A 26,941-nucleotide genomic window follows, 5' to 3' on the forward strand; every position below is an offset into this window, starting at 1 on the left:
GGAAGAGAATACAGTGAACACTCACACGGCTGGCCTCCTGCTCCCCTGACATATTCTCACACTCACAAATGCAAGTCATAGTCCTTAGTACTTCAATGCCAGACAAGATTCAAGAATTTATCTTAGTGATGTTTTTAAAAAGAAAACTACCAAATGTAAAAAATGAAATAATAGATTATGCCAAGTAAACATTATTTAGCTTAAAGCTGCAGTACAGATAGTCTAATTAATTAATTTACAAAGCTCGGTTTCTCTAAAGCAACTATTATCAGGTTTTCTTCAGGAATTCACTTCCTTGTTTTATAAACACAAACTATAATATGAATTAAAATAAAATTCAAAATGAGAAATGGTTTCTAAAAGTAGTAATTATTAATTTAATCCAAGCAATTATTTGTGTGATTTGAAGGAGTACAGCTATCTCTTCCTATTTCTCTTCTGAACACTGTAGTCCCTGGAGCCAATGTGAGACTTGAGTTTAGAATTGATCCCCAGTGCAGGGGACCAAAATACACATACCCAGGAGACGACAGTCAGTTACCATGATGTTTTCACATTAAATAAAACAAATACATCTTAATACATCCAATAGAACATTTAAGTCAAGCTTTTGTTCTAGTGCTGACCCTACATACGATCCTTGTATCACTGGATCTCCACTTCCCCACCTGGATAATAAGGGTTGATAATCAGTCTTTTCTCTATTTTGGAAAGCTGACAAGATGGTCTAATAGAAAAATTCTTTGAAAAGTCAACAGGAAAGTAATAAATAAATGAAGAAAATACTTTTCAAAGTGACAAGGGAATAAAATCCATGCCCAAGTTATTTTTCTACATTCTGTACATCAAGCCAACATTTAGATAATATGTAACTACAAAAGCCCTTTTTTTTTTAAATGAGGATGCCTAGTTTCTAAATAGGAACACTTAGATTATTTTGGAAGTTAGATAAGCTTCAGTAGTTTTCTTTCTAAAGCTCTTCTACTTCAAGTCTTTCCACACCTTTCTCTTTCCTCCCCAACCAAATATATGGAGATTTTTCTTGATTAACTCTTTAACAGGTAATACAATAGTCAAGAAGACTAAAGAACACAAAATATAAAAGGCCACTAGCCACCTAGAAGCACATCTCCACTAACAGAGGGCAATTTTAACAGGGAGGGAGGGAGGAAGAAAGGGAGAGAAATACAACAGGCAAACTCTACAAGAGTTTCCATTACTTTTTTTTTTTTTTTTTTTCCTGCACCATGCAGCATGTGGGATCTTAGTTCCCCGACCAGGGATCGAACCCACACCCTTTGCCGTGGAAGCATAGAGTCTTAACCACTGGACCTCCAGGGAAGTCCCTCCACTACTTCTTGAAACAAGCTTTTGTAGTACTCACATACTGATATAGTAATTTATAGAATTCAGAAAGTCTCTCAGTAAAGTGGGAGAGTCAATTAGCAAGTGAAAGGATTGGCTCAGAACCTGGTCAGACCGGGGTCAGCAGCTTCTTAAGCTTGAAATGTGTTCAGCCAAACTAGGCAATGCCAGAGCACAGGCAGGCCTACTGTTTACAGGCATCACAGAGCAGTCCATCAACTGATTATATTTTGTCTTGCAATGCAACCAAATTACCTCCTGTCTATAAACGGCAGGAATTATATTATATTCTCTTTCAAAGATTCCATAAAACCTAGCACAGTGCCAGGGACTAACAGAATAGATGGAGGAATAGAAAGAGGCATAGGAAAAAAGGGAAAAGAATTTAAAAGACTGTGGAAACAAACACAAAACCACTACCCAAAAGCACCTCTCCAAAACCCAAGAATCCAGAGGCTAAAGTACTACATACACCACACAAGCCCATCTTCTATTCAAAGACTCTGTAAATTCAGCAAGTGATATGCTTGTACAATGTTATCAGAAACATCTAAGGCCATAAGAAAAGGCAAATAGCAACTCTGGTTAAACACTGTCATTGAAGTGCACACATATTAGCAATCAATTACTCAGTTTACTGCAGGTTAATTAATTACTGCTATGACATGTGCTTCTTTAACTTGAACTACCTTATTATGTGATTAGTAAATAGTGGTATGATGTCCTTATAATGCAGAAGTTGTGTTAGCCCAATTTGATCTTTTCCCGGCTCATTCATTTTTTTAAAATGATTGGAGACAAGCTTTCTTGCAATTAAAGACAAAGTCTTAGCTCTTTTTGAAGAGCTTAAAATATTTCAAAAATTTTAAAAAGCTAAAAATTCACAGAAATGCCTTCCTTTAATGTCAGTAGTACCTGGTTTAGTGGCTCTGAGAACATCCATGGTTTCTACTATGTAAAGCTATCTGATGAAACTGTGAGTATAGTTTAAGAAGTATATTTCCTCAATTTTTAAACTTGTATATCAGTGAAAAGTGTCCTGCTCTGGATCATATTTTGAATTTTTATTCAAATGACCTAAAAATCCTGTATCTCATATAAAGGAGCATGAACAGAAGAGTTTGAAGGGTTCTAAGAACTGACTATGACGCTAGGTACAAATGCCGGTGGGAGAGTGTTTCTTAAGTATTTTTTGTTTTTGTTAGTGTTTATAAAGTTCCATAGATTTTGAGGGCTCTACTCAACCCTATTTCTCCTAAAAATCTGTTAATTCCACGGTGTGATTTTGCAGAACAAGTTGCCAAATACGGTACTGCAGCAGAAATAACTGTTATTGGATCTGGTCCACCTGGATAAAGTAGAAAATAATGGAAAGCAAATAAAAGGACAGAATTCCAGTGAAAGGGATATCCTCATTTGCTTCTCTGAGGATGTCTCCATGGCTTACTGATACAACCTTCTCAAGACAGCCAGACTAAGGCATAATGGATAAAAGGACTATCAATCTTCTCTTGCTTACCTACTACTCTGAGCAAAGTTTGTCCTAGGCCTCCAATTCCTTCACTGTTTTTGATAATAATCAAAACTTTCTTCTCCCACAGCTTTTTGTTTTCGTTATTCTGAATTTATTTTTTGTCTAATTCCCCAGTTTACCTTTCTCAGAATCGAAACACAACAGATTTATGGGATTAGAAAGTCCTTAGGTTATATAGTCTAACCTCACTAAGTGAGGAATCCCTTCTATATTGTTAGTTATGAATATCTATTGACCATAGTGCTAAACATTGTGCTAAATGTTAAAGAAAGGGCAGTAAACAACAAAAAAAAGACACAAAATCCAGATACTGAGCAAACCATATGCATACATATATTTCCTAGTTCTGTCCATTGAGAAATACTAGACGCAAGGGCACCACAAAAGCAACAAGCACACTTAGTGCCCATATTTTGGTTTCTAAATATTATTCTTCAATGAAAAGAACCTGAGCTCCTTGGGGAAATGACCGATTCCAGCGCTGGGGCAGTGAAAGTGCAAGATAAGTCTGGAACATCTTGCGGTGCCAGAAAATAAGTGCCCTGAAAAACAACAGGAGTAAGACAAAAGACACAGGACCCAATGTGAAGGAGTTCTTAATGGCCAAATGTAGTATAATATGAGCAAAAAAAGAATGATAGTAATGGAGCATAACCCATAGATTAAAATAAATATTCATACTGATATAAGTAACTGACCAAACAGTGAGAAGGGCTATCTCTTCCTTACAGTATAGAAAGAATAATGGAAAAATCACCATTTGGTAAGTACCATGGTAATGTTGGCTACAGGCAAGAATCATCGACAGATGCTAAAATTACTGGGCAAAAGAATGATGAGAAATAAATGGGCTCCCCTGGTGGCGCAGTGGTTAAGAATCCGCCTCCCAGTGCAGAGGACATCGGTTCAATCCCTGGTCCAGGAAGATCCCACATGCGGTGGAGCAACTAAGCCCATGAGCCCCAACTACTGAGCCCGCGTGCCACAACTCCTGAAGCCCGTGAGCCTAAAGCCCGTGCTCCGCAATGAGAAGCCCCCGCTCACTGCAACTAGAGAAAGCCTGTGCGCAGCAACAAAGACCCAGTGCAGCCAAAAATAAATAAATAAAATAAATAAATTTATTTTAAAAAAAGAAATAAGATATTTGCATAATCTTAAAGTATTTCCCCACATGAAAAATGACAAACGGAAAACAGTAGCTTTACAATGAAAAAACCTGGCATACACTTATGGCATACACTTAACCAAGTAATCAAAGTTAAGCTCAGCGGCAATGTGATACATCAATATCATGTGCCTGGTGACATGATACACTGAAAAGGGCACAGCATCAAGTCTATGGTATTCATGCAAAACATGTATAACCTGAATTTAATTATGAGAAAACATGAGACAAACCCAAATTGACGGACATTCTAAAATATAACTATCTAATACTCTTGAAAAGTGTCAAGAATGACAAAGACTAAGGAACTGTCCCAGAGTAGAGGACATCAATGAGATAAGAGCTAAATGTATGATTCAGGACTAGAAAAAAGATGTTAGTAGGACAGCTGATAAAATTTGAATAAGATCTGTACATTGGTTAATAGTACTGTATCAATCTTAATTTCCTGATTTTGATCATTTTATTAAGGTTATGTAAGACATTTGGGAAAACTAGGAGAAGAGTATAAAGGAACTCTTTGCATTACTTTTGCCACTTTTTTGTTAAATCTGAAATTATTCCAAAATGAAAGATAAGTAAAAAGTTTAAAAATATATTTCTTAATTCTAATATTCGAAGTCAGTGATCATACACCCCCTTAGCCTTTCTTTTTCACATTTAGTATGTTCTGCATTGGACAAGATTCCCAGAACCCCTACTATACTTACAACTCTCCTTTTAAAACACTGCATTTATTACCAGGAATGTACATATTCAGTTACAGATTGCATTATATTTCTCACTTCATACAATCAAGTCACTATATGTATGTTAATGCAACCTAGAGCTGGTTTTTAAAAGCAGATGCATCATACTGTTGGCGTAATTCAGTTTGTGATCAACTAAAACTTGAGCGTTTACTAAGGTCAAATTAGATCTTCCCATTTTATACTTGTGCAATTGATTTTTTTAAGTAAAATGTGGAATTACCTTTTTCTGTGATTATTTCCACCCTTTTGGTTTCTGCTCATATTTTACACAGGTAAGGGTACCAGTTAGATTATTCTGAATTACAATTCTATCACTCACTTGCTGTGTATTGAACACATACCATTTGCAGTGTACTACGAATTAAGAGTATATAAAAAATTTGCCATGGAGTGGTCATATCTGATTGGAAGGTTAGGGAAAATCTTAATAAAGAGATTAAATTTAGGCTAGATCTTTAAGAATAGGCAGCATTTGAATAGTAAGAAATAATACAGAATAATGGTTATGATCTTTGAACCTAACAAACAAGAGTGTAAATCCTAACTCTGCCAATTATTAGTTTTGGGGAAGTCTTTGGAATTCCATTTCCTCATTGATAAAATACCTAACTTGATAGAACTGTTTTAGAGATTAAATAATATATACTAAAGCAGTTAGCCTTTTCATCAAATGGTGCCAGAAAAATTGTATGCAAAAGAATGAAACTGGACCCTTATATTATACCATATACAAAAATTAACTCAAAATGGGATCAAAGGCTTAAAGGTAAGAGCTAAAGTTATAAAATTGTTTGAAGAAAGCATAGGGGAAAAACTTCATGACATGGGATTTGGCAATTACTTTTTGGACATGACACCAAAAACACAGGGAACAAAAGAAACAAAGGAGATAAGTTTGGACTTCATCAAAACTAAAAACTTTTGTGCATCAAAGGACATTATCAAGAGAGTAAAAAGACAATCCATGTTTGCAAATCATATACCTGACAAGGGATTAATATCCACGATATATCAAAGACTCCCATAACTCAACAACAACAAAAACAAACAATCCCCCCGAAATGGGCAAATGATTTGAATACACATTTGTGCAAGGAACACATACAGACGGTCAACAAGCACATGAAAAGACGTTCAACGTCACCAATCCTTTAGAGAAATGCAAATCAAAACCACAATAGGATACCACTTCTTATCCATTATGAAGACTATTATCAAAACAAAAACAAACAAAAAAACGCTGGTGATACTGTGGAGAAAATTAGAACCCTTGTTCATTGCTTGTGGGCATGAAAATGATGCAGCCACTGTGGAAAAAGATCATCACCATATATATCATCTAGCAATTCTACTTCTAGGTATATCCCCAAAAGCATTGAAAGCAGGGGCTCCAGCAAATACTTGTTGACCGGTGTCTGAAGCAACTTTACAGCTGACCCTTGAATGATGTTGGTGGGGATGGGAGGGGGCGTGTTTAGGGGCACGGACCCTCCGTGCAATTGAAAATCTAGATACAACTTAAAACTCAGTCCCCACATCTGCAGATTCAGCCAATCACTGATCATACAACACTGTAGTATTTACTACTGAAAAAACTCCGCGCCTAAGTGGACCTGTGCAGTTTAGACCTATGTTGTTCAAGAGTCTACTGTATTTACAATAGCTAGAGGTGGACCCCAGTTTATCAACAGATGAATGTATATATTCCACAAAATGTGGTGTATACATACGATGGAATATTATTCAGTCATGAATAGGAATCCAATTTGGAGACATTCCACAACATGGATTAACCTTGAAGACTTAAGTGAAATAAGCCAGACACAAAAGGATAAATATTGTATGATTCCATTTATATGAGGTGCCTGGAATAGGCAAGGTCTTAAGAGACAGAAAATGGATTAGAGGTTATCAGGGCCTCGGGGAGGAGGGAATAGTGAGCAGTTTTTTTTAATGGATACAGAGTTTCTTTTTGAGATGATGAAAAAGTTCTAGGAATGGATAGTGATGATGGTTGCACAACACTGTTAATATACACAATGAATTGTACACTTTAAAAAGGTTAAAATGGTAAATTTTATGCTATGTGTATTTTACCACAATTTAAAAAAGAGCAGTTAGCATGCTGTACTCACATAAAAGTGTTCACATAGATTATTTTCGGAGGTGGAAGAAACTTCAGGCACAGTTAACAGTATGAGCAGAGTTACTAGGTAAAAAAACATACATATGAGGAAAAAAACCTTGAAATGATACAGGTAAAAATGTCAAAAGTGGTTTTCTTTGGATTTTTAAAATTTCATTTTTCTTTGCTTTTACATAAAAAAATTTAATAAAAACTATTTAAAGAACAACCCCTCATACAGGTAAAAACAGTGTATTAGAAATAGGCTGCTTGTAATAGAAACTCAATATACCAAATGGCTTTTTAAATGATAGAGGTCTATTTTTCTCTTACATAAGAGAAGTACAGAAGTGGACATCCAGGGCAGTTATGGTGGCTCCATAGTCACCAGGACCCAGGCCCCTACTATCTCTCTGCTCCTGGTTTCTCAAGGTCACCTCTACTTGCAAGATGTCTGCTGCAGCAGCAACTAACATCTCATCTATTGATACACTCCAGTGAGCAAAAAGGAGGGAGAAACAAGGACAAAATGATGTACTGCCCTTTAAGGGCTTCCTTCACTAGAAGCCCAACCCTACGTCTTCTGTTCACTGGCCACCATTACCTGTAAAGAAGACAGGAAAATGCTGGGTTTTTTGTTTTGTTTTGTTTTGTTTTGTTTTGTTTTGAACTCCAGTATCTAATAATACAGGGGTTCTGCTACTAAAGAAAAGGAAAATAGATAGATGGTTAGTAGTCTGCCTCGGATACTTAAAAGCATTTTTCATATAACTAAAATTTCAGCTTTCATCTTTACTATTTGGTGTCAACTCTAAAAAGTATAAAATCTAATAAAAAGATACACATTAACAAGTCTTTAGAACATTTAAAAAAATTACATATTAATGAATGTCAAAGCCAGAACATAGTGAGATCGAATTCTTTATTTATTTATTTTATTTTTGGCTGCATTGTGTCTTTGTTGCTGCGCGCGGGCTTTCTCCAGTTGCTGCAAGCGGGGGCTACTCTTCGTTGTGGTATGTGGGCTTCTCATTGTGGTGGCTTCTCTTGCTGCCGAGCATGGGCTCTAGGCACGCAGGCGTCAGTAGTTGCGGCTCACAGGCTCTAGAGCACAGGCTCAGTAGTTGTGGCTCACTGACTTAGCTGCTCCGCAGCATGTGGGATCTTCCCAGACCAGGGCTCGAACCCATGCCCCCTGCATTGGCAGGCGGATTCTTAACCACTGCGCCACCAGGGAAGTCCCTGACAGCAAAGATACAATGGTAGAAACAAGTCTGTATATTCAGTTAACACAGGTATGTGTATGTGTGTGTGCATCTGTACGGAAGAGGACAAACCATAAGAACTTTTAAATGCTCAGACATGTCAGAAGTCACAATTTAGGTTCCTTACAGAGTAATCTGTCAAACAAGAGTCTCAATTCAGAGAACCCTCACGTTTCCCATAAAATAACATATCTTTTTTCTAACAGTTTTGTTGAGGCATAATTTACATATCATGAAATTCACACACTGTAAGTACACAATTCAGTGATTTTAATAAATTTACAAAGATATGCAATCATCACTAAAATCCTGTCTTAGAACATTTCTATCACCCTAAAAAAGATCCCTCATGCCATTTTCAGTCAACCCTCATTCCCAGACTATGACAACTACTACTCTTACTTGCTGTCACTATGTATTTATCTTTTCTGGACATTTCATATAAATGATATCATGTAACATGGAGTCTTTTTGAGTCAGACTTCTTTTACTTAGCATAATGTTCTTAAGGTTCATCCATGTTGTAGTTTATATCAGAAGTTCTTCCTTTTTATACTAAGTATTAAATAGTATTGCATTACATGGATATATCACATTTTGTTTATCCATTTATAGGTTGCTGGGCATTTGGATTGTTTCCAATTTTGGCTATTATGAATAATGCCCTATGAACATTCATCTACAAATCTGTATGGACATATACTTTCACTTTTGCCTTAAGACACTATAGACATCTAGGAGGAACTGCTGGGGCATATCCTAAGTTTACTTGAACTTTAAAAACAAAACAAAAAAACTGCCACACTGTCTTCCAAAGTTGCTGTACCATTTTACATTACCACCAGTTTCTCCACATCCTCACCAATGATTTTTCCTGTCCACTATTTTGATTATAGGCATCCTACTGGGTGTAATGTTTTATCCCCTTATGGCTTTAATTTGCATTTCTTTAATGACAAATACCGTTGAGTACCTTTTCATGCACTTACTAGCCATTTGTATATCTTCTTGGGGGAAATGTCTACACGGATAGCTTTTTAGGTTCTCTTTATTAGGTTGATATAATTACCTTCTATTCCTGGTTTGCTGAGAGTTTTTATTATGAACAGGTATTAGATTCTTTCAATTTTTTGTGTGTGTATGAGATAATCATGCAATTTTTGTCTTTGATTCTATTAATACAGTATATTATATTAATTGATTTTCAGATGTTAAAACAACCTTGCATTCCTGGGATAAATCCTACTTGATCATTAAGTTTAATCCATTTTATATGTTGCTGGGTACAGCTGGCTAGCCTTTTTGCTGGAAATTTTACATCTCTATTCATGAGGGTTATTGGTCTGTAGTTTTCTTTTCTTGTGACATCTTTGTCTGGCTTTAGTTATCAGGGTAATACTTATCTCACAGAATGAGTTGGGAAATATTCTCTCCCCTCCTCTTCTATTTTCTGTAAGTTTTTGAAAATTTGTGATTATTTCTTCTTTAAATATTTGATAGAATTCACCAATGAAGCCATCTGGCTTTTCTTTGTGGGAAGAATTTAAAATACTAATTCAATTTACTTACTGGTTATAAGTCTTTTCAGATTCTTTATTGAGAGTAGTTTTTGGTCACTGGACTTTGTTCATTTCATCTAAGCTGCCGCATTTGTAGGCAAAGTTCTTCATAGTGCTCTCTTATAATCCTTTTAATTTCTGTAGAGTTGGCAGTGATACATCCTCTTTCATTCCTGAGGTTGGTGTTTGTCTTCTTTTTTTTTTCTTGATCAGTATAGCTAACAGTTTATCAATTTTGTTGCTCTTTTCAAAGGGCAAACTTTTGGTTTCACTGATTTTTCTATTAACTGTTTTTATATTTCATTGGTTTCTGCTCTAATCTTTATTATTCCTTCCTTTTTCTTGCTTTGAGTTTAGTTTGCACTTTTTCCCCTCCTAGTGTTGTAAGGCAAAAGTGTAAGGTTATTGATTTTAAATCTGTCTTCTTTGTGTGACTTCCCTGGTGGGACAGTGGTTAACAATCCGCCTGCCAATGCAGGGGACACGGGTTTGAGCCCTGGTCTGGGAAGATCCCACATGCCGCACAGCAACTAAGCCCGTGTGCCACAACTACTGAGCCTGCGCTCTAGAGCCCGTGAGCCACAACTACTGAGCCCACGTGCCACAACTGCTGAAGCCCACGTGCCTAGAGTCCATGCTCCACAACAAAAGAAGCCACCGCAATGAGAATCTCATGCACCGCAACAAAGAGTAGCCCCCGCTCACCGCAACTAGAGAAAGCCCGTGCGCAGCAACAAAGACCCAATGCAGCCAAAGTAAATAAACAATAAAAAATAAAATAAAATCTGTCTTCTTTGCTATTATAGGTATCTGAAGCTATAAATTCCACCTAAGTACTGCTTTAATTGCATCACATAAATGGTGATACGTTCTGTTTTCATCTTCATTCAGTTCAAAACATTTCCTAATTTCCCTAGTGATTTTCTTCTTTGACTGATGGGTTATTTAGATATGTGTTAAGTTCCAAATATTGGGAGCTTTTTCCATCCTTTTACATTCAACCTATTTGTCTTTGAATCTAAAGTATGTCTCTTGTAGAAAGCATATCATTGGATCTTTTATCTTTTTTTTTTTAATCCAGCCTAACATTCTCTGCCTTTTTATTGGAATGTTTAATCCGGTCATATTTAATTTAGTTACTGATATGGTCAGATTTACATCTGCCATTGTGCTATGTTTTCTATATACCTCATGTCTTTTTCCCCCTCTCCTCCTTTACTGCCTTCTTTTTAGTTACATAGATACGTCCTAGTGATCTATGTTACCTCCTTTGTTAGAATTTTTACTATATAAATTTTTTAGTTACGTTCTTGGTTGTTGCTCTAAGGATTACAATATGTATCTTACCAAGATCTATTTCAGGGACTTCCCTGGTGGTCCAATAGTTAAGAATCCACCTGCCAATGCAGGGGACGTGGGTTCAATCCCTGGTTGGGGAACTAAGATCCCACATGCTGCAGGGCAACTAAGCCCATGCGCCACAACTACTGAGCCCATGCGCCACAACTAGAGAGAAGCCCACGTGCCGCAATGAAGAGCCTGTGCACTACAACGAAGATCCCGCGTGCTGCAACTAGGACCTGACACAGCCAAATAAATTTAAAAAAAAAAAGATTTATTTCAGATAAATATTAACTTTATTCTGGAAAAATATAAAAACATTGCTCCATTACAGCTCCATCTCTTGCCCCTTTCTTTGTGCTATCATTTTCATATATAGTAATCGTTATATGTTATAAGATCAACAACAGAGTTTTATAGTCTTTTCTGGAAGATTAGACTTATTATGAAACAGTTTGATTCACTGAAATAATTATTAGAAATTATTTGGGGGCTTCCCTGGTGGCGCAGTGGTTGAGAGTCTGCCTGTCAATGCAGGGGACACGGGTTTAAGCCCTGGTCTGGGAAGATCCCACATGCCGCAGAGCAACTGGGCCTGTGAGCCACAGCTACTGAGCCTGCGCGTCTGGAGCCTGTGCTCCGCAACAAGACAGGCCATGACAGTGAGAGGCCCGCGCACCGCGATGAAGAGTGGCCCCCACTTGCCACAACTAGAGAAAGCCCTCGCACAGAAACGAAGACCCAACACAGCCATAAATAAATAAATAAATAAAGCGAAACTGTCAAAAAAAAAAAAAAGAAAATATTAAAAAAAAAGAAATTATTTGGTAATATTTTAAAATAACAAAATAAATACATGGGATTTTTAGTCTAAAATTATTTGATTTACTTAATTTCCCACTCATAATTTTAAATAGCTTATAGGTTAAAAGCAACTTTAAAATACCCATACACTTTATCTCATAAATATGAGATATGTTGCTAATTTAGTTTATCCAATTGTGATTTAATTATATAACAATCTTTTTTCCAAAGTAATAGAATTTACATGGGTATGTATTAGTAATGTTATCAGGACTCTAAATGAAATATTCACCCCTAAATAAAATGATTCTACCAATCCCACAATTTAAACTGTTCTCATTAGCCCATGTCACTGTCTCACCCTTGTGCATATATGATTCCTACAAAATTATAATCAAATGTGAATAAAACTTGCTATTTAGCTTTTTTCACTTATACGTATTTTTCCATGTTGCTATGTACTTTTCACTTATATTGTTATTATTACATATCACACCAAGAACATATCATAGTTCACTCAAATATTCTCCTACTATTAGAATCTGATTGTTTCCATTCTCTACTATTATTAGTGTGCTGTAGAAAGAACAAATGAATTAATAAATATGAAAAACAGGCTTTATGAGAATTTCATAACATAACCTAGATAGCTGTGCATATTCTATTTTGTCACAAAAACAAAGGTTAGAAACACTATTGCAGAGAACTGCTGCAGAAACAGAGTATTGTTATCCATGTTAAAGAAAAGCAACAATGACAGTCTGTAAGTGAAATGTCTTTTAAAAAGATCATTATACCACGGTTTTCATCCATGGTAGTATCTTTAAAGATTTCCCTTAGATCAACAACTCAATATTAAAGGTATACAATAATAAGATAAACATGTCCTTCAAATTGTATGTAAACCGATTATATTTAAATCCTATGAATCTAATATGAAAAGACCCCTTATCTTTTCTTGTAAGTCTGAATTGTATACTTCTTTCCGTAAAATAATTTAAAGTACATTCCAAATGTGCACTCTATAAACTGCTTGAAGCTTTGATTAAAGATCACTCAATTCCATGAAGCTAATATCCACTGAAACTCTATGATTTTAGTATTGTCCATCAAGTTGATTACTGAAAATGTTTTTCAGTGAGGTTAACCCTCACTGTCTTATTTTTTGTTTTGTGAATTTTGAAGACTATATGTAAGAGAACCTAATGTTATTCAGGTCCAGAAAAAGAAAGTCTTTTTAAGAGGTTTGTGATTGGTATATATTTACAAAACATCAACATGAAATTATCTGTGTATATCTTAACTTCAGGACCATTCATTTCCTCCAGCAATGGTTTTTCTGACACATACCTGAGTTTCAGTAACTATTTCCCCACCTGGCATTGTTTTCTAACTAGATTCAAGTCAGAGTTCAGGACTCTCCTCTGGACACCTCCAATAACAGGGCCACATACATCACTCTGAGGTAATGGATCTACTTATTACAATATTCAAAACCTGTGGGATCTGATTATTTTAGAAATGTTACTTGCCTGTTTTAGCGCCCAGACTTGGATCAAGTCTAGGAATAGTGGACTGAGAGCGACAGGGACTGGTGGCTTACTGTTCCTTTTAATGCCTAAGTAACAGCCTCTTACATTGCTGAGTAATAGACCCGACTATATTTCTGGATGTTAAGTAGTAAAAGGTTCTTAGATAATAGGAAAATGGCATTAAAAACAATAATTTAGGGCCTCCCTGGTGGCGCAAGTGGTTGAGAGTCCGCCTGCCGATGCAGGGGATACGGGTTCGTGCCCCGGTCTGGGAGGATCCCATATGCCGTGGAGCGGCTGGGCCCGTGAGCCATGGCCGCTGGGCCTGCGCATCCGGAGCCTGCGCGTCCGGAGCCTGTGCTCCACAACGGGGGAGGCCACAACAGTGAGAGGCCCGCATACCGCAAAAAAAAAAAACAAAACAAAAAAAAACACAATAATTTAAAAAGTGCAGCTTTAAAAAATACTCTGGAGTCAAAGTAGCACTGCTCCTCCTAAACCCTACTCCAAATATGTACCAATGATAAAACTTAAAGAGAGAAAATCATCAACACATAGCCACGGCCAAAACCAGTTAAGTATCTCTGTAGACAAAAACTAAAGGAAACGTGTAGCCACAAACAGAGCTTAAGCTAAAAGCCTGGACTCCACACCTGTAGCAGGCAGGAGAAATGAGAAGTCTGACTCCCACAGAGTAATGAGGACTGAAAGTACTCTACAAAAGGCCTGGGATCAGAGCCAGACTCGATGCTGGAAACCAAGGGTTGCAGTGGGACTCCACCGCCTGTGAAAAAAAGTGAGAAGTCCGCTGCCTGAGGCTACAAGCTTATAAAATATTATGTATCTGAGACGCTAAGAGGCCATAGTTTCAGCCCAACAGCTGAAACCAGGCCAAACAATCTGCAGGCTTGGTATCTGGATCTGCAATGGCCTCAATATAACCTCAGGAGGGAGCCCTAAGCCGCCTATATCAGACCGACTGCTTGCCTAGGTGTCTCGGGGAAAGGAGTAAAAGCCATTATAAAGCCCCTAGGGAGGACGGGTGAATAAAAAGGAGAGAGAAACAGCCGCTCAAGATGGACCTGAAAACTAAAATTCTACCTAAAGAAACATAACATTTTAATTATGAAAGAGAAATTATTTCCTTCACAGTTTAATTACCTATGTGCAATTCTTCATAAAAACCTCAGTCCAAAACATCTTTGTATCATGATAGTTTTGAAGCAGACACACAACCTGCACAACTGTACACACGGGTCTTGCTTTAAGAGTCTGTAACAACTCTTGGGTACAATTTAAATTAAATCAACCCTGTGGTACCTATTATCAAAGCTGACACACCCCAAATCATCTTATGCTTTCAACGTTCAGAAATTTCCTGTTGCTGACTTTGATAAGTCCAGGGGATTATTTATAGTAACTTCAATCATGCTTGGTGTACTTCCAAGAAAACTGTAACTACGGTGGCTTGGGTCTTCTCTAGGGTGGACTTAATACATATCTAAAGACCATGAAACCAAGTAGGCTTCTCAACTTGCCTGTATTTTTTTTTAAACAACTTTATTGAGGTATAACTGCTATACAAAGAACTGTGGTTTGTTTGTTTTTAAATAACTCTACTGTTGTGGAGAGAATCAACAAGTAATTATTTCTCTTGTGCATTTTATGTTAAGGCATTTCAGAAAAATAATTTAGAGGGAATATATACTCAGAGGTACTCCAAAAGAAGATTGCAAATAAAGTTGAAAGTAAGTATAAGATTTATGATTTTTGGCTTACATAAGAATAAAATTCCCATTGAATACTTTATCAAAAACTTAACAGGTTGTTTCATAATCCCCCATTGTTAGACGTAAATCAAACAGACTGGACGACCATCTTTGGGGAGAGCTACAGAAGAGACTCCTACATGAGGAAACAGGTTAGATACTGGTGAGGTCTCTTCTAACTTCAGGATTCTATATCCGTTCTTCAATTTTCATTGTTGTTTTTTTTTCCCTTAGCGTAGAGTTTTTAACATCTCTGACCCCACTGCAATTCTTTCCTATAACAGGACTATTTAAAACAATAATAGCCAGGTATAAGAATGATCAATATTAAGATCTACTTCTCTTCCTTAACTTATGAAATTACAGAAGACAAAAGCAAAAAGATCAGCAATTAATCAGTCCAAAATAAAGCAGTACTTTTGGGAGCTGTGTGGAGATGGCAAAGGCGGCTAGTGGAAAAGGATGACTCTGGGATCCCTAATTGATATTATAATGAGCCAAAAGACTCGCACACAAATAGAACTGCACCTGGAAATCCCTTTTTAAAATCACTTAAAGATGTTATAATAATCAAAATAGATGACAGTACAGAATATAGTGAACATTTCGTAACTAATAATATACTTGATGGGTGAGTTTCAGAATAACTAGGGAGAACTGGCAACCTCAAAGTTAAAATTACAAAGTAGGAACACTGGTGATTTCTTGGTCAAAGCATCATTAAAGACCTAATATATTAACTTAATAACACTTTAAGAATTATAAACTATAACAGGCTAGTCAGCAAAAGTAAACGACCAAATTGGATTAAGCTGATTAATGAAAACACCCTCAGCAGACAGACCTCTACACATGGACGTTCAGAACCCATTGTCCCTAGAAGAGCAGCATGTACTATACTAACAGCCTTTACAGGCCAAAGAAAAGAATGGACCAAACGGACAGAAAACTAACTAGGAAGATGATATATAGCATAATTGGAACAATCCTTAAAAAAAAGCAAAACAATAAAAACCACAATGAGTTAAGACACAAAAACAAAACCTACAAACAATATCCCTGACAAAATGGAAACAGCAGTCAGTGATTTTATCCAAAAATATTTAGATATATCTACACAACACCGAAATGTTCATTCTCTAAAGTTGTGCTATCCAATGTGGTAGCCATTAGCCATATCTGAGCACTTGAAATGTGTTAGTGCAACTCAGAAATCAAATTTTTTATTTAATTTGAGTCATTTATATTTAAATTTTTTTAATGATACTTGATTCATTACTGGAATCTTTTTAAGTATGTTTGGAAGAACCTGAATACATGACTCTACTTGTTAGTTTGGAAGAATTTGATTACATGAATCTACTTGTTAGCTGCACATTCTATGAAATCTCAACACAGATTAAGTATTTTCAATCTAAATTGAGTATTCAAATTGAAGTGTGCTAAGAAGTATAAATTTAAAATATATACTAGATTTTGATGACAGTAAAAAAGCTAAAATGTGAAATGTCTCAATAACTTTTTAAAATGTGATTACATGTTGAAATAATATTTTTGATACATGGGATTAAATAAAATATATTTTAAAATTAATTTCACCTGTTTCCTTTTTACTTTTTATAATGTGACTTTTAAAAAATTTTAAATTACGTATGTGGCTTGTATCATGTATCTATTGCACAGTGCTGCTCTAAGGGATCAATGGCTTTAAAAAGAAAGTCATCTGTCAAAACTCTGAAATATATGTCAGTAAGGTGGTATTTTACTTACAAATCCTGATCTCCTACTGTCACAAAGTATTACTTAAGGCTACTCAGAATTGGTATAATTATACATTCCAAAGACATTTGTATCCTCTTCACACAGATTGTTACAAACCATTAAAGTATTCCTCTGAGTTACTGCAAACTATGGGTATGCAGTACCCATAGTTACTTAATGGTCATTCCACCATCCAGAATAAGTAATCAAATAACTGAAGGACACTAATTCATCAGATTTCTTGATTCCTTTTATATCCAGATTCACTCACCAATATGTTAACTAATGCTCTTGGTTCTATAAGCGCTAAACAAAGATCTTTAGTATAGCAAAGATTTTGATAAGAGTAATTACATAGGACAATTTTATTTTTATATGTATACACATATATACACAGGCTTATAAAATTTTCCCTGGAAGAAAAACATTATAACTGCATGCCTTCACAGTGCTCTTCCAACTTTTTCCATACCATGGCATTTCACAGAAAATTACATTTGTAAGACACACTGGAGTTAACTTAAGGCCTCTCCAGGGAGGGCACCACCATCCCAGCACACTGACTTACTGCACACCAACTGGGAAGCTCAGGCTCAAAGGTCATTGCTAAAAAATCTCTGACCCATATTATATTTTCATCTGACTTATACTGTATGCTTACTTATGCCTACAGTTGTGAAAATACAACCCCTCAACATTTTTAACAACAATATACAAAGAAGGCCACAAGATGGAGATACTACTCCATTACAGTATTTGTATTGATGTATTTTTTTTTCTGTGTACATGTCCCTCTTTCTGTGTATTTCCTACTTTCTCCTTCAGTGATATTCTCAGCTATTGTCTCTATCCCTAACGTTTATATTGGTTCCTCCAACACTCTGCTTTAACTAGCATTATTAGAGAAGTATTATATAATAAATACTTTTATGATCCTTTTACATTTTAAAAGCAGGCAAATAATTAAAATATTTTCTTCTAGCTCAGTATTTTCCCACCTCTCCAAAATTAACAATTTTTATTTACATATTTTTCTCTGATAGGTAAAAATTCTTTTAAAAATTTGCTACCCGCAAAGTAGTAAGTACTCTAAAAGCCATTTACTGGAATACATTCTGTTGCTTTGTAAGGCTACAGATTTACTTCATGTTGATACCCTTCCAAACTTCCCTGGAATTCTTCTTTGACAACAGTCCTCAAACCAGTTTATGAGCCTTACTTGAAATTTATTTTCAGATCTCTTTATCAATCCAAAGAGTACTTACCTAAGCTTGCTAATCCAATTTAGTCATCAAATTTAGCTCCAAATGACTATAAGCTATAGGTAAAAATCAAATCCGTCTTAAAGGTTTACTATTAATGAGTAAATCTGCCAAATATGCTGCAGGCTTTTAAAGCAATGCAAAATAAGAAGTTTCAACAATGTTTTGAGAGGTGGCAGCATTGTTGAAAACCTGCAAAGCTTTCCACAAAAACTAATTTCAAGATCTAATTTACTCTAAGTTAAACATATACTTGCAAATGTGTGATACAAAAAGTCACACTAATTCTGTATAACTACTATAGAACTGCATAGCATGGCAATCATTTGAACTCTATATGATACACTTAAGTACAAAGAACAAGTTCCAGTCACCCTACATTATACATACGTATATTAACTTCCTTAAATCAAATTTAATCACCAATATTAATACAAAACACTACTTAAAGTCAGAGAAGAACCTAAATACTAATCTTTTATATGTTAACTAAAAGTGTGGTAACTGAAAATAACTGCTAATAAGATGTGCATTTTTTTTAATTCCAAAAAGTCAGAGGCTTCTTGGTAATTGGCCATGAGATAGCTTCCTTAACCTGATCCATTTTAATGGTATAAAGTCCTTAAGTATTGGCTAGAAATATGAAGCCTCTACTTTCCTTAGCAGGCACATATATGGACCCTAGGATTTCTCTATGGTCTGTTCAGACCTTCCCAATAAATGACAACAACAATTTTTCTGGTCTTAACTCATTTTGACTACTGCTTACTACACATGTCACAGTGGGGTCTCATGTAGCTTTTTAAAATTCTTGTACCTTCTATAATCAGGAGTTGTATGTATTCCAGAATTTGCTTAATTAATTACTTCCTTTTAGAATTCTAGTGTTTGCACTCAGTGGCATTTTAATACTGCTTCTTTTCCATTTTAATACTGCTGCTTATACCATGACACGTGTCCTTTTATTTAATTCTTGATCTTAAACTCTTACCTTTAATATTTAATTCAAATTCTATTAGCTGACCATGTAGCTGCACATAGCTTTATGTCCACTGCTTCACTGGCACTAAAATGGGCATTTTGTCTAATAATGAAGCATACTGTTTTATGCACATATTCTCTCTAACCAGAAATGTAGAGAGCGGCATGCCTTGCTTTTGCAACATGCCTGATTACACGTGAGATTCCAGTTGCTGGATGATGGTAACCAGAAACACTTTCTGAGTAAGTGAATGAGTCCTTACCTTACTTAATGTAGTATTAAGGAGGATGAGAATGAGACACAAATCCTAGATTAAGTTTCTAATTAAGTGCTAATAACACTCTCAGACAAAAATTTCAGTAAATATAAGTAAAAAAAAAAATTAGCTCTTCAAACGGAATACCATGATGTTACTTAAAACATAATCATACTTTTACATTCATTAGTATAGGACCCATCTTTCACAAGTAGGTGTTTTGATGAAAATAAAGAAAGGTTTTTGAAAATACATATGACTAGCTTCATTATCAATTGGTCTAGGGTCCTGCTTCACCCATTCAGAAGTCTATCTTCTCACTGCCACTCCTTTCTTTCCATCTCTGCACACTTCTATACAAGAAAGGCTTTGAGGGCTTCCCTGGTGGCGCAGTGGCTGAGAGTCCGCCTGCCGATGCAGGGGACACGGGTTCGTGCCCTGGTCGGGGAAGATCCCGCATGTCGCAGAGCGGCTGGGCCCGTGAGCCATGGCCGCTGAGCCTGCGCGTCCGGAGCCTGTGCTCCGCAACGGGAGAGGCCACAACACTGAGAGGTCCGAGTACCGCAAAAAAAAAAAAAAAAAAAGAAAAGAAAAAGAAAGGCTTTGGATTTGTTTTTACTTCTGGGTAAAATTAATTGACGTCATTACTGTCCAAATAGACCCAATAATGCCTGACTTAGAAAAAGATTCCCAAGACCATATAGTCTTGGAATAAGTGAGAACATGTTTAATACAGATACCAAGCATTTTATCAACTGGTGTTACTTACAACTGCCATGGAGGTTCTTCTCTCAGCAACCATCAAGCCAAGTACCTACCCTCACCTCCATCCTACCCTGTGTATCATTCCCAACACTGAATAAAACATATGATGTTGAAATTCACCACATTACACCAATCACTGGGTAAAATGGTGACTTTTATTAAAAAGATTTTAGAATGTATCTCTAAGAATAATTGTAATAACAAAGGACAATTCCATTTCCCAGTTCAGCTTAGGGTGTATCTATGAATAATAAAAGACACACTATTCTAGGATTGTTCTCATAATTAGTGTTAAAAAAAAAGAATAGTATAAAAAGAAAACAGAAACTTACAACTAGAAGAGGATTTCTCTTCCATCAGCTCTAGATTATGTGGCAAGTTTCCCAATAAACTTGCTTTTTCCCGTAGAATATGTCCAGGCAACCTCCACTAAACAGCGTATACATAAAAAAAGTAAATCAATTTTACAATAATCCAAGCTGATGCAAATATGTATACAACTAAACAAGTATTTATTCAGCTCTAACTCTATATATGATATGCTTTACATCAGAAATATAAATGACTGCAAGGTTATCTACCATTCCAGATTTTGTACATCTCCCTCTCTCCAAATCAACAAATAATTTTGGATTCTACAATGAAAATGGGGGAGTGATTATTACATGACATAGATTTACAAGGGAATAGACTTACTAGAGAAAAGACTGCACTATATTCAACTAACACCACAAGCTCAGTGGCATCTACAAGGATCACTGGAGAGAACTGATACTCACAGTACAGATTCACCAGTCACTTATGAAACAGATCTTCCTCTTTATTTCTCAAACCCCTATGGCGGGGTTTGAGAAGCCCCCATTAATGACTTTGTGCTTTTCCCACCCAAAAAAACTGAACACAGAAGTCAGGCAAATAGAGATCAAATAGCACCTTTATTGCTGAAAAGCTACTGGAGAATTGAGATGACGTATAGGAGCCAAGTGGGCTTGCTAGAAATTCTGGCCCTCCCATCCCAGCCTAGACTTTGAGACAGTTTACTCAAGAGAAAGTCTGGCCAGGATAACAACTGCCTTACTGGTCTGTTAAGAATGAGCCTCATTACTTCTAGCTTTTTAATTAGTTAGCTCTCCCCAGTCAAGCAAAGCAGACCAAAGGTGATCACCCTCCAACAAGGTAACTCATCCACGGAAAGATGTAAGAGATGGGTCAAGAGATCAGCAGTGTTTCTTTAAGGGAGTCCTTCCCCTTGGATATCTGCAGGATGAGTGTGCCATAACTATCCCTCCCTTATACAGGCTGCTACTCTGTACATTCTGTGTATCTGAAATACAGACTGAAAGAGCTTACAAGATTTATTAATTCTGATTAAAAAGTTAAAATCCAACATTTTGTAAGCACATGTCGCTTAACAATAGTTTTCTTCTTTTAACCAGGTTTTAGCATTCATTTGAATGTAAGGATGCAGTTATTAAAAATTGTATAAGAGGAAGAGAGACATTTTCTAGCTCTATGAATAGGAATCTGTAATGACTGGCACCAAGAAAATTACTCTGATTTCATCAGAAAGTAAATGCTGCAAAATTTAAGCTAACTTAGCTTTGTTACAATTTCAATTGACAGACTTTTAATTACTATGAAGTATTTATTGTTGGCTAGAACACTGTACAAAGTATAAAGAAAGTCATGGACCCAAAAGACAATGAAAAAAATTGATCCCACAAGAAATACAGGTATCCAAGGAGCAGGGGCTGTTAGAATAAATATAAATACTGTTTGGGGACCTAGAATTTAAGTTACTAATGAGAGGTATTTCAATAACACACCTTTTCTCCTACATTCTCCTAATCTTCTACCTTGTATCCTCTGAAAAGATGCAATATCCAAATTGGATGCCCTGTGAACAATCAAAGCCATTCTAAAAAATAGAGTGAGCCTCTGGTATGTCACCTGTATACATACCTCCACTAAAAACTTCTGGAATCCCTTTGAAAGCTTTTAGAACCAATTTGAAACCTGGGAATACAAGGAGAGGGATTCCTTTGCTGGATGAGAGCAATAAAAGGCCAATATAAATATAACCTATTGAATAAAAACAGTCAAGCAATTACTCATTCGGTGAATTACTGTTTAGTTTTAGTTACCATGTTCATATTTTTTCATTTAATAAATATTTAAGTGTCTCCTATGAAGTAAAGAAAGAAAGAAAATACCATTTGTCCTAAAAATGAAGTAATAACTTGACAAGGTCCTAAGTCAGTAAGTGGCCTGGTTCAAGTTCTAAAAGTCTAATTCAAGTTCTAGAAGTCTAATTCAAGCCTAGTTCAAGTTCGAAAAGTCTAATAATCTAATTGATTATTCCAATTATAGTTTAGGGAGTGACTGAGCAAACTACTTTAGACCTGGTGGAAAAAGGGATAAAATGGATGCCACATTAAGTCACTAATCATCCCTGGAGTCTAGTTTGGGGTACGGAGATCTCAAAAAAAAGTTGTTTTCTATTAATTGTCTCCAATTCCGCCCCCTTCCTTCTCTTCTGAACCCAATGTAACCCATCTATTGATCTCACCACTCCACTGAAACAGCCCTTTTTAAAGTAGCCAATGACCTCCACACTGTTGAATTCAACAGTCAATGCTCAGAACGCATCTTATTTGAATTATCATCAGCATTTAGCCCAGCTGATTGCTTTCTCCTCTTTAAAATACTTTCCTCACCTGACTTGCAAGAAACCATCTTTTGTTGATTTGCCTGCTACTTCGCTGGCTGTTCCTTCCTCTTCTCCTTTGCTGGTTCCTCCCATGGTCCAGCTCCCAGACCCCTCTTTTCTCTTTTACATTCAGTCCCCTGGTGAACTTACCTGGTTTTGTGGCTTCAAATTACCTACGAAGTGCCAGGGACTCCCTAATTTATTATGCACAGCCCAAATCCTCTCCTTGCAACTCCAGGCTTAGATAACCAACTTGAAAGTTTATTAGACACCTCACATTTGGCATGACCAAAACCAAATTACTGATTTTCCCCCAACCATACCTGCTTCTGTTCCAGGCTTCTCCATCTCAGTAAGTGGCAAGTGCAATTAGACAAGTATTTACTCACTTTCTGAGGTTTAGAAAAAGCTTTCGAATTATCCTCAACTTTTCTTCCCCACTCCCCCCCTCCACATCCCACATTCAAACAATCAGCCAAATGCTGTCAGCTCTATGTTCCAATTATATCCAGAATCTGACCACTTTGCACCACCCAGGTCCATTCTACATTCTACACCACAATTATCCAATAATTAATAACATACATATCGTTGATCTCCAACTCAATAAAGTGATCGTTTTGAAATTTAAGTCAAATTATGTACCTCTTCTGTTCAAAAACCCCTTGATCCCCAACTTACTTATAATAGCCAAAGTCCTCAAGACTTACGTTGAAGCCCTACAAGATCTTCCCCCACCCCCCATGACTCTGATCTCATCTACTACTGTCCTCCCCATACACCCTGCTCCAGCCACACTGGCTGCCTTGCCGTTCCTCAAATACTAAGCAAGCTCCAAGGCCTTTGCGCTTAACCGTTTGCCTTCCTTGAATGCACTTATCAACATGGCTCACTCCCTTACTTCTTTCTGAGGACTTCTCTGACCATCTGACATTTATATTTACTTGTTTGGTTGTTTACTGTTTCCCCCTATTAAAATGTGAGTTTCATGAGTCTAGGGGTTTTGTGTTACATACTGGTCAATTCCCAGTGTTTAATATTTAGTAGGTATGAACTAAATCTCTGTTGAATGGACAACAAAACTGATTAAGTGTGTTAAAGCCAGGTCACCACTCTTAAGTAACCTACCTACTTTGCTCTGGTTCCTCATGTCTGGCTAGTCAAGAAGAGACTGGTTGGCTTTAGCCTGAAAATTACACATTAAGGACATAAGACAGGCTGCATTTGTCTCTACCAAATTTCTGGTCTCCTGAAAGTCTCCTAAGAAAGTTAAGGTTCAATGTAATGTAAAGAACCTATTCCGATCAGTTTCCCTGCTTAGGTAGAATAAGGTTTCTTCTGCATTCTTTCCAATTCAACACAACTGGGTAGAGAAACACAGATGAAAACAATTTTCTGGATCCTTCTATTAAAATGTTACCTCCCCACAGAATCTTCTCAATTACCTATGCTTCTTTATTTTCCCATCTTTGCCCATATAGTTAAATGCTCTGGTTGTTCACACTGCCTATTAACTCTGCAAATTTAATTGCATGAATTTATAAGTGAAAATTCTATGAGAGTTCACATGCAAGCTAGATTACATAATCTAAAATTTAAACCACTGCTACTAAGTTTCTGTATTCTCTGAAAGGGGCTTAATTTTCCTTGAATAACTGGAAAATATCTTCAAAATCTTTGGATAGGTTATGTAAAAGACTCTAGCTACAGAATTTAATCAATTGTGATAAGTTCTAACAAATATTCTCAATATTAAAGGCATTCTTAAAAGTCTTCAGAGTTATATTTCACTAGTGATTTTTACACGTATTGAGACACCATTTACTTTGAAATGAGGTATACTTTGTCTCTACAAGCAGGAAGTGGCACCAGGTGAAGACAATGACTACAGACAATTGCCACATAATCATTTGCACAGAAGAATTTGAAGTGTGAAATTCTTAAACTACTTTATAAGTTACAAAATTGAAACTCGTTAAAATCATGGTGCTATGGCAACTGCTATTTTATATTCAATATATATATTTAATTGAAAAGTAAATTTCCATTTAGTGTTAAGCTCAACAGTTCACACAAATTTATGATAACCTGTAGGAGTGAAATGTACACTTCACATCTGGTCACGGGAAGTGTGCCTTGAATGACAATTGTTGGTAAACACTTTTCCCCCATAACTATTCAAAGCATTTTATGAAGGGCTCAGTCAGATCGTGTGAAATTCTGTCTTTAACCCCATAATTCTTAAACCAGTAAAATGGCGTCAGAGACGGGATATCTACCCTCATTCACCAGTCCCAGAGTGTAAGTAAATAGCAACAAACGGACATTACAAGTTAAAGTCTCAAGCTAAAAAAGGAAAGAAAACGAAACGAAAGGAAAAGAAAAAGACAACTACCCTGCGTTACTCGTTGGACTTCTCTTCCTGGAGCACCCCAAGTGCCTCTACTGCCCCAGCACTTGATGGCTCCTTCTATGACTTCCAGGACCAACACTGTAGAGGCTTTCAAGTTCCTCCAGATTTCTAAACTATGATACAAACGCCTAATCCAACAGGCTACATAGATTCCAAAGTACAGTGCAAGAAAAACTTCTGCAACCCAGACGCCAACCAAAATGTACTCCTATCTTCCCGGAAAGGCAGAGGAAAGGAGGCTGCTAAAATATGGATAAGTGTAATTGGGAAGGTGAAAATTTGGAGGGAGACACGACTACTCTTTCCCACATTCACGGGGCAGGCAAGGAGAGGGTAAAAGATCTACCCACACCACTCTTCCTTCTTCCTCCTGCACAGCTGGGTGCAAGGATCTCCCCCAGAATGGCAGAGGAAAGAGAAGGGATCGCCACCCCAGGCTGGTGGCACCGTCCAGGCTGTCACTGAGACTGCTGTCACTGAGACCGGAACTCGAGAAGGGGAGCCGGAGGGTGAGGAATTGGGAAAGGCGGGTCATTCCCTCTGAGACTGGTTACGAGGAGATCCTGGTGGATCGGGCTGAGGACGGCAGACAAGCCCAGGATGACCAAGTCTTGCCCCGCGTGCCCGGCTCCCTCGGAGGAAACTGGGTCAGAGTCCGCCCCACCCCCTCCTTTCCGCCTGGACCCGCACTTTTCTGCCCCGGAGGCGCAGCCCTCGGGCGGGCGGGCTGCCTGCCGGCCCCGCTTACCTGCTGCACCCCGAGGAACTGGTAGAAGTTGAGCTGCACCTCCTCCACCAAGTCAAACAACTCCAGGTCTCCGCTCTCCCAGCCGCGCGCCGGCCCCGCGGCCGCCAGCAGCAGCAACAGCAGCGGCGGCGGGAACGGCACGAGCCGTAGCCGGAGCCGGGGGCGCGGAGGAAGCCGGGCCAGCCGGCAGCAGGGCGCCGTCATCGCGCGGGGCTCGGAGAGGTCACCCGCCGCGCAGCGCCGTCGGCCGAGACCAGGGACGTGGCGGGCAGCGCGGGCTTGTCAGTCGGAAGCACGGGCAGCCGCCCCGGAGTCGCCCGCCCCGCGGCCGGTCCTAGCCTGACGGACAGGCTGGGCCGCGGGCGGCTCTACCCTCCGCGGACCCCCGCCTCTCACCCAGGCCTACAAACAGCTGGCGAGCCAGCGCCGGGCGCTGAGGTTGCACGGGGTGGGAGAGGCTTCCCCTCGCCTTAGCCTATCCCAGGCCTCGCTTCCGGTGACATCACGTCTCCTAGCAACCGCGGGAGAGGGGGCGGGGCCGGAAGTAGAGAAGCTTGCGCCCCAGAGCTGGGCCTCCGCGAAATGCCTCTCAGTCGCTGGCGCGCTCCGCGAAGCTGTGCGTGTATTGACACAGATTAAGAGACGTGGACGGTTATAGACATCGCGCATCCACCTGGAAGATCCCAAATATCCCTGAAACAGTTACCTTCTTACCCTCCCCCAGATATTGAAAACTAAAAGTATGTTTGAAAACATTTATTGATTACAGCCTCTGTTCCACACATTTCATTATTCCATCCCCAAAGATAGAGGAGGAATTGAACCTAGGACTT

General features: G+C 37.7%; 1 protein-coding gene across 1 annotated transcript in view; it reads right to left on the minus strand.

Moving 5' to 3' along the window:
* DNAJC1 (DnaJ heat shock protein family (Hsp40) member C1) overlaps positions 1-26,566 on the minus strand; it is a 214,825-nt gene extending 188,259 nt beyond the window's left edge. Inside the window, exon 1 of the mRNA XM_060097700.1 lies at positions 26,109-26,566. Coding sequence (XP_059953683.1) covers positions 26,109-26,312 — 204 coding nt within the window. The 5' untranslated portion in view covers positions 26,313-26,566. The remainder of the gene's footprint in view (positions 1-26,108) is intronic.
* Positions 26,567-26,941: the final 375 nt, after the last annotated feature.

The sequence above is a fragment of the Mesoplodon densirostris genome, chromosome 4 (assembly GCF_025265405.1).
Source record: "Mesoplodon densirostris isolate mMesDen1 chromosome 4, mMesDen1 primary haplotype, whole genome shotgun sequence".
NCBI lineage: Eukaryota > Metazoa > Chordata > Mammalia > Artiodactyla > Ziphiidae > Mesoplodon > Mesoplodon densirostris.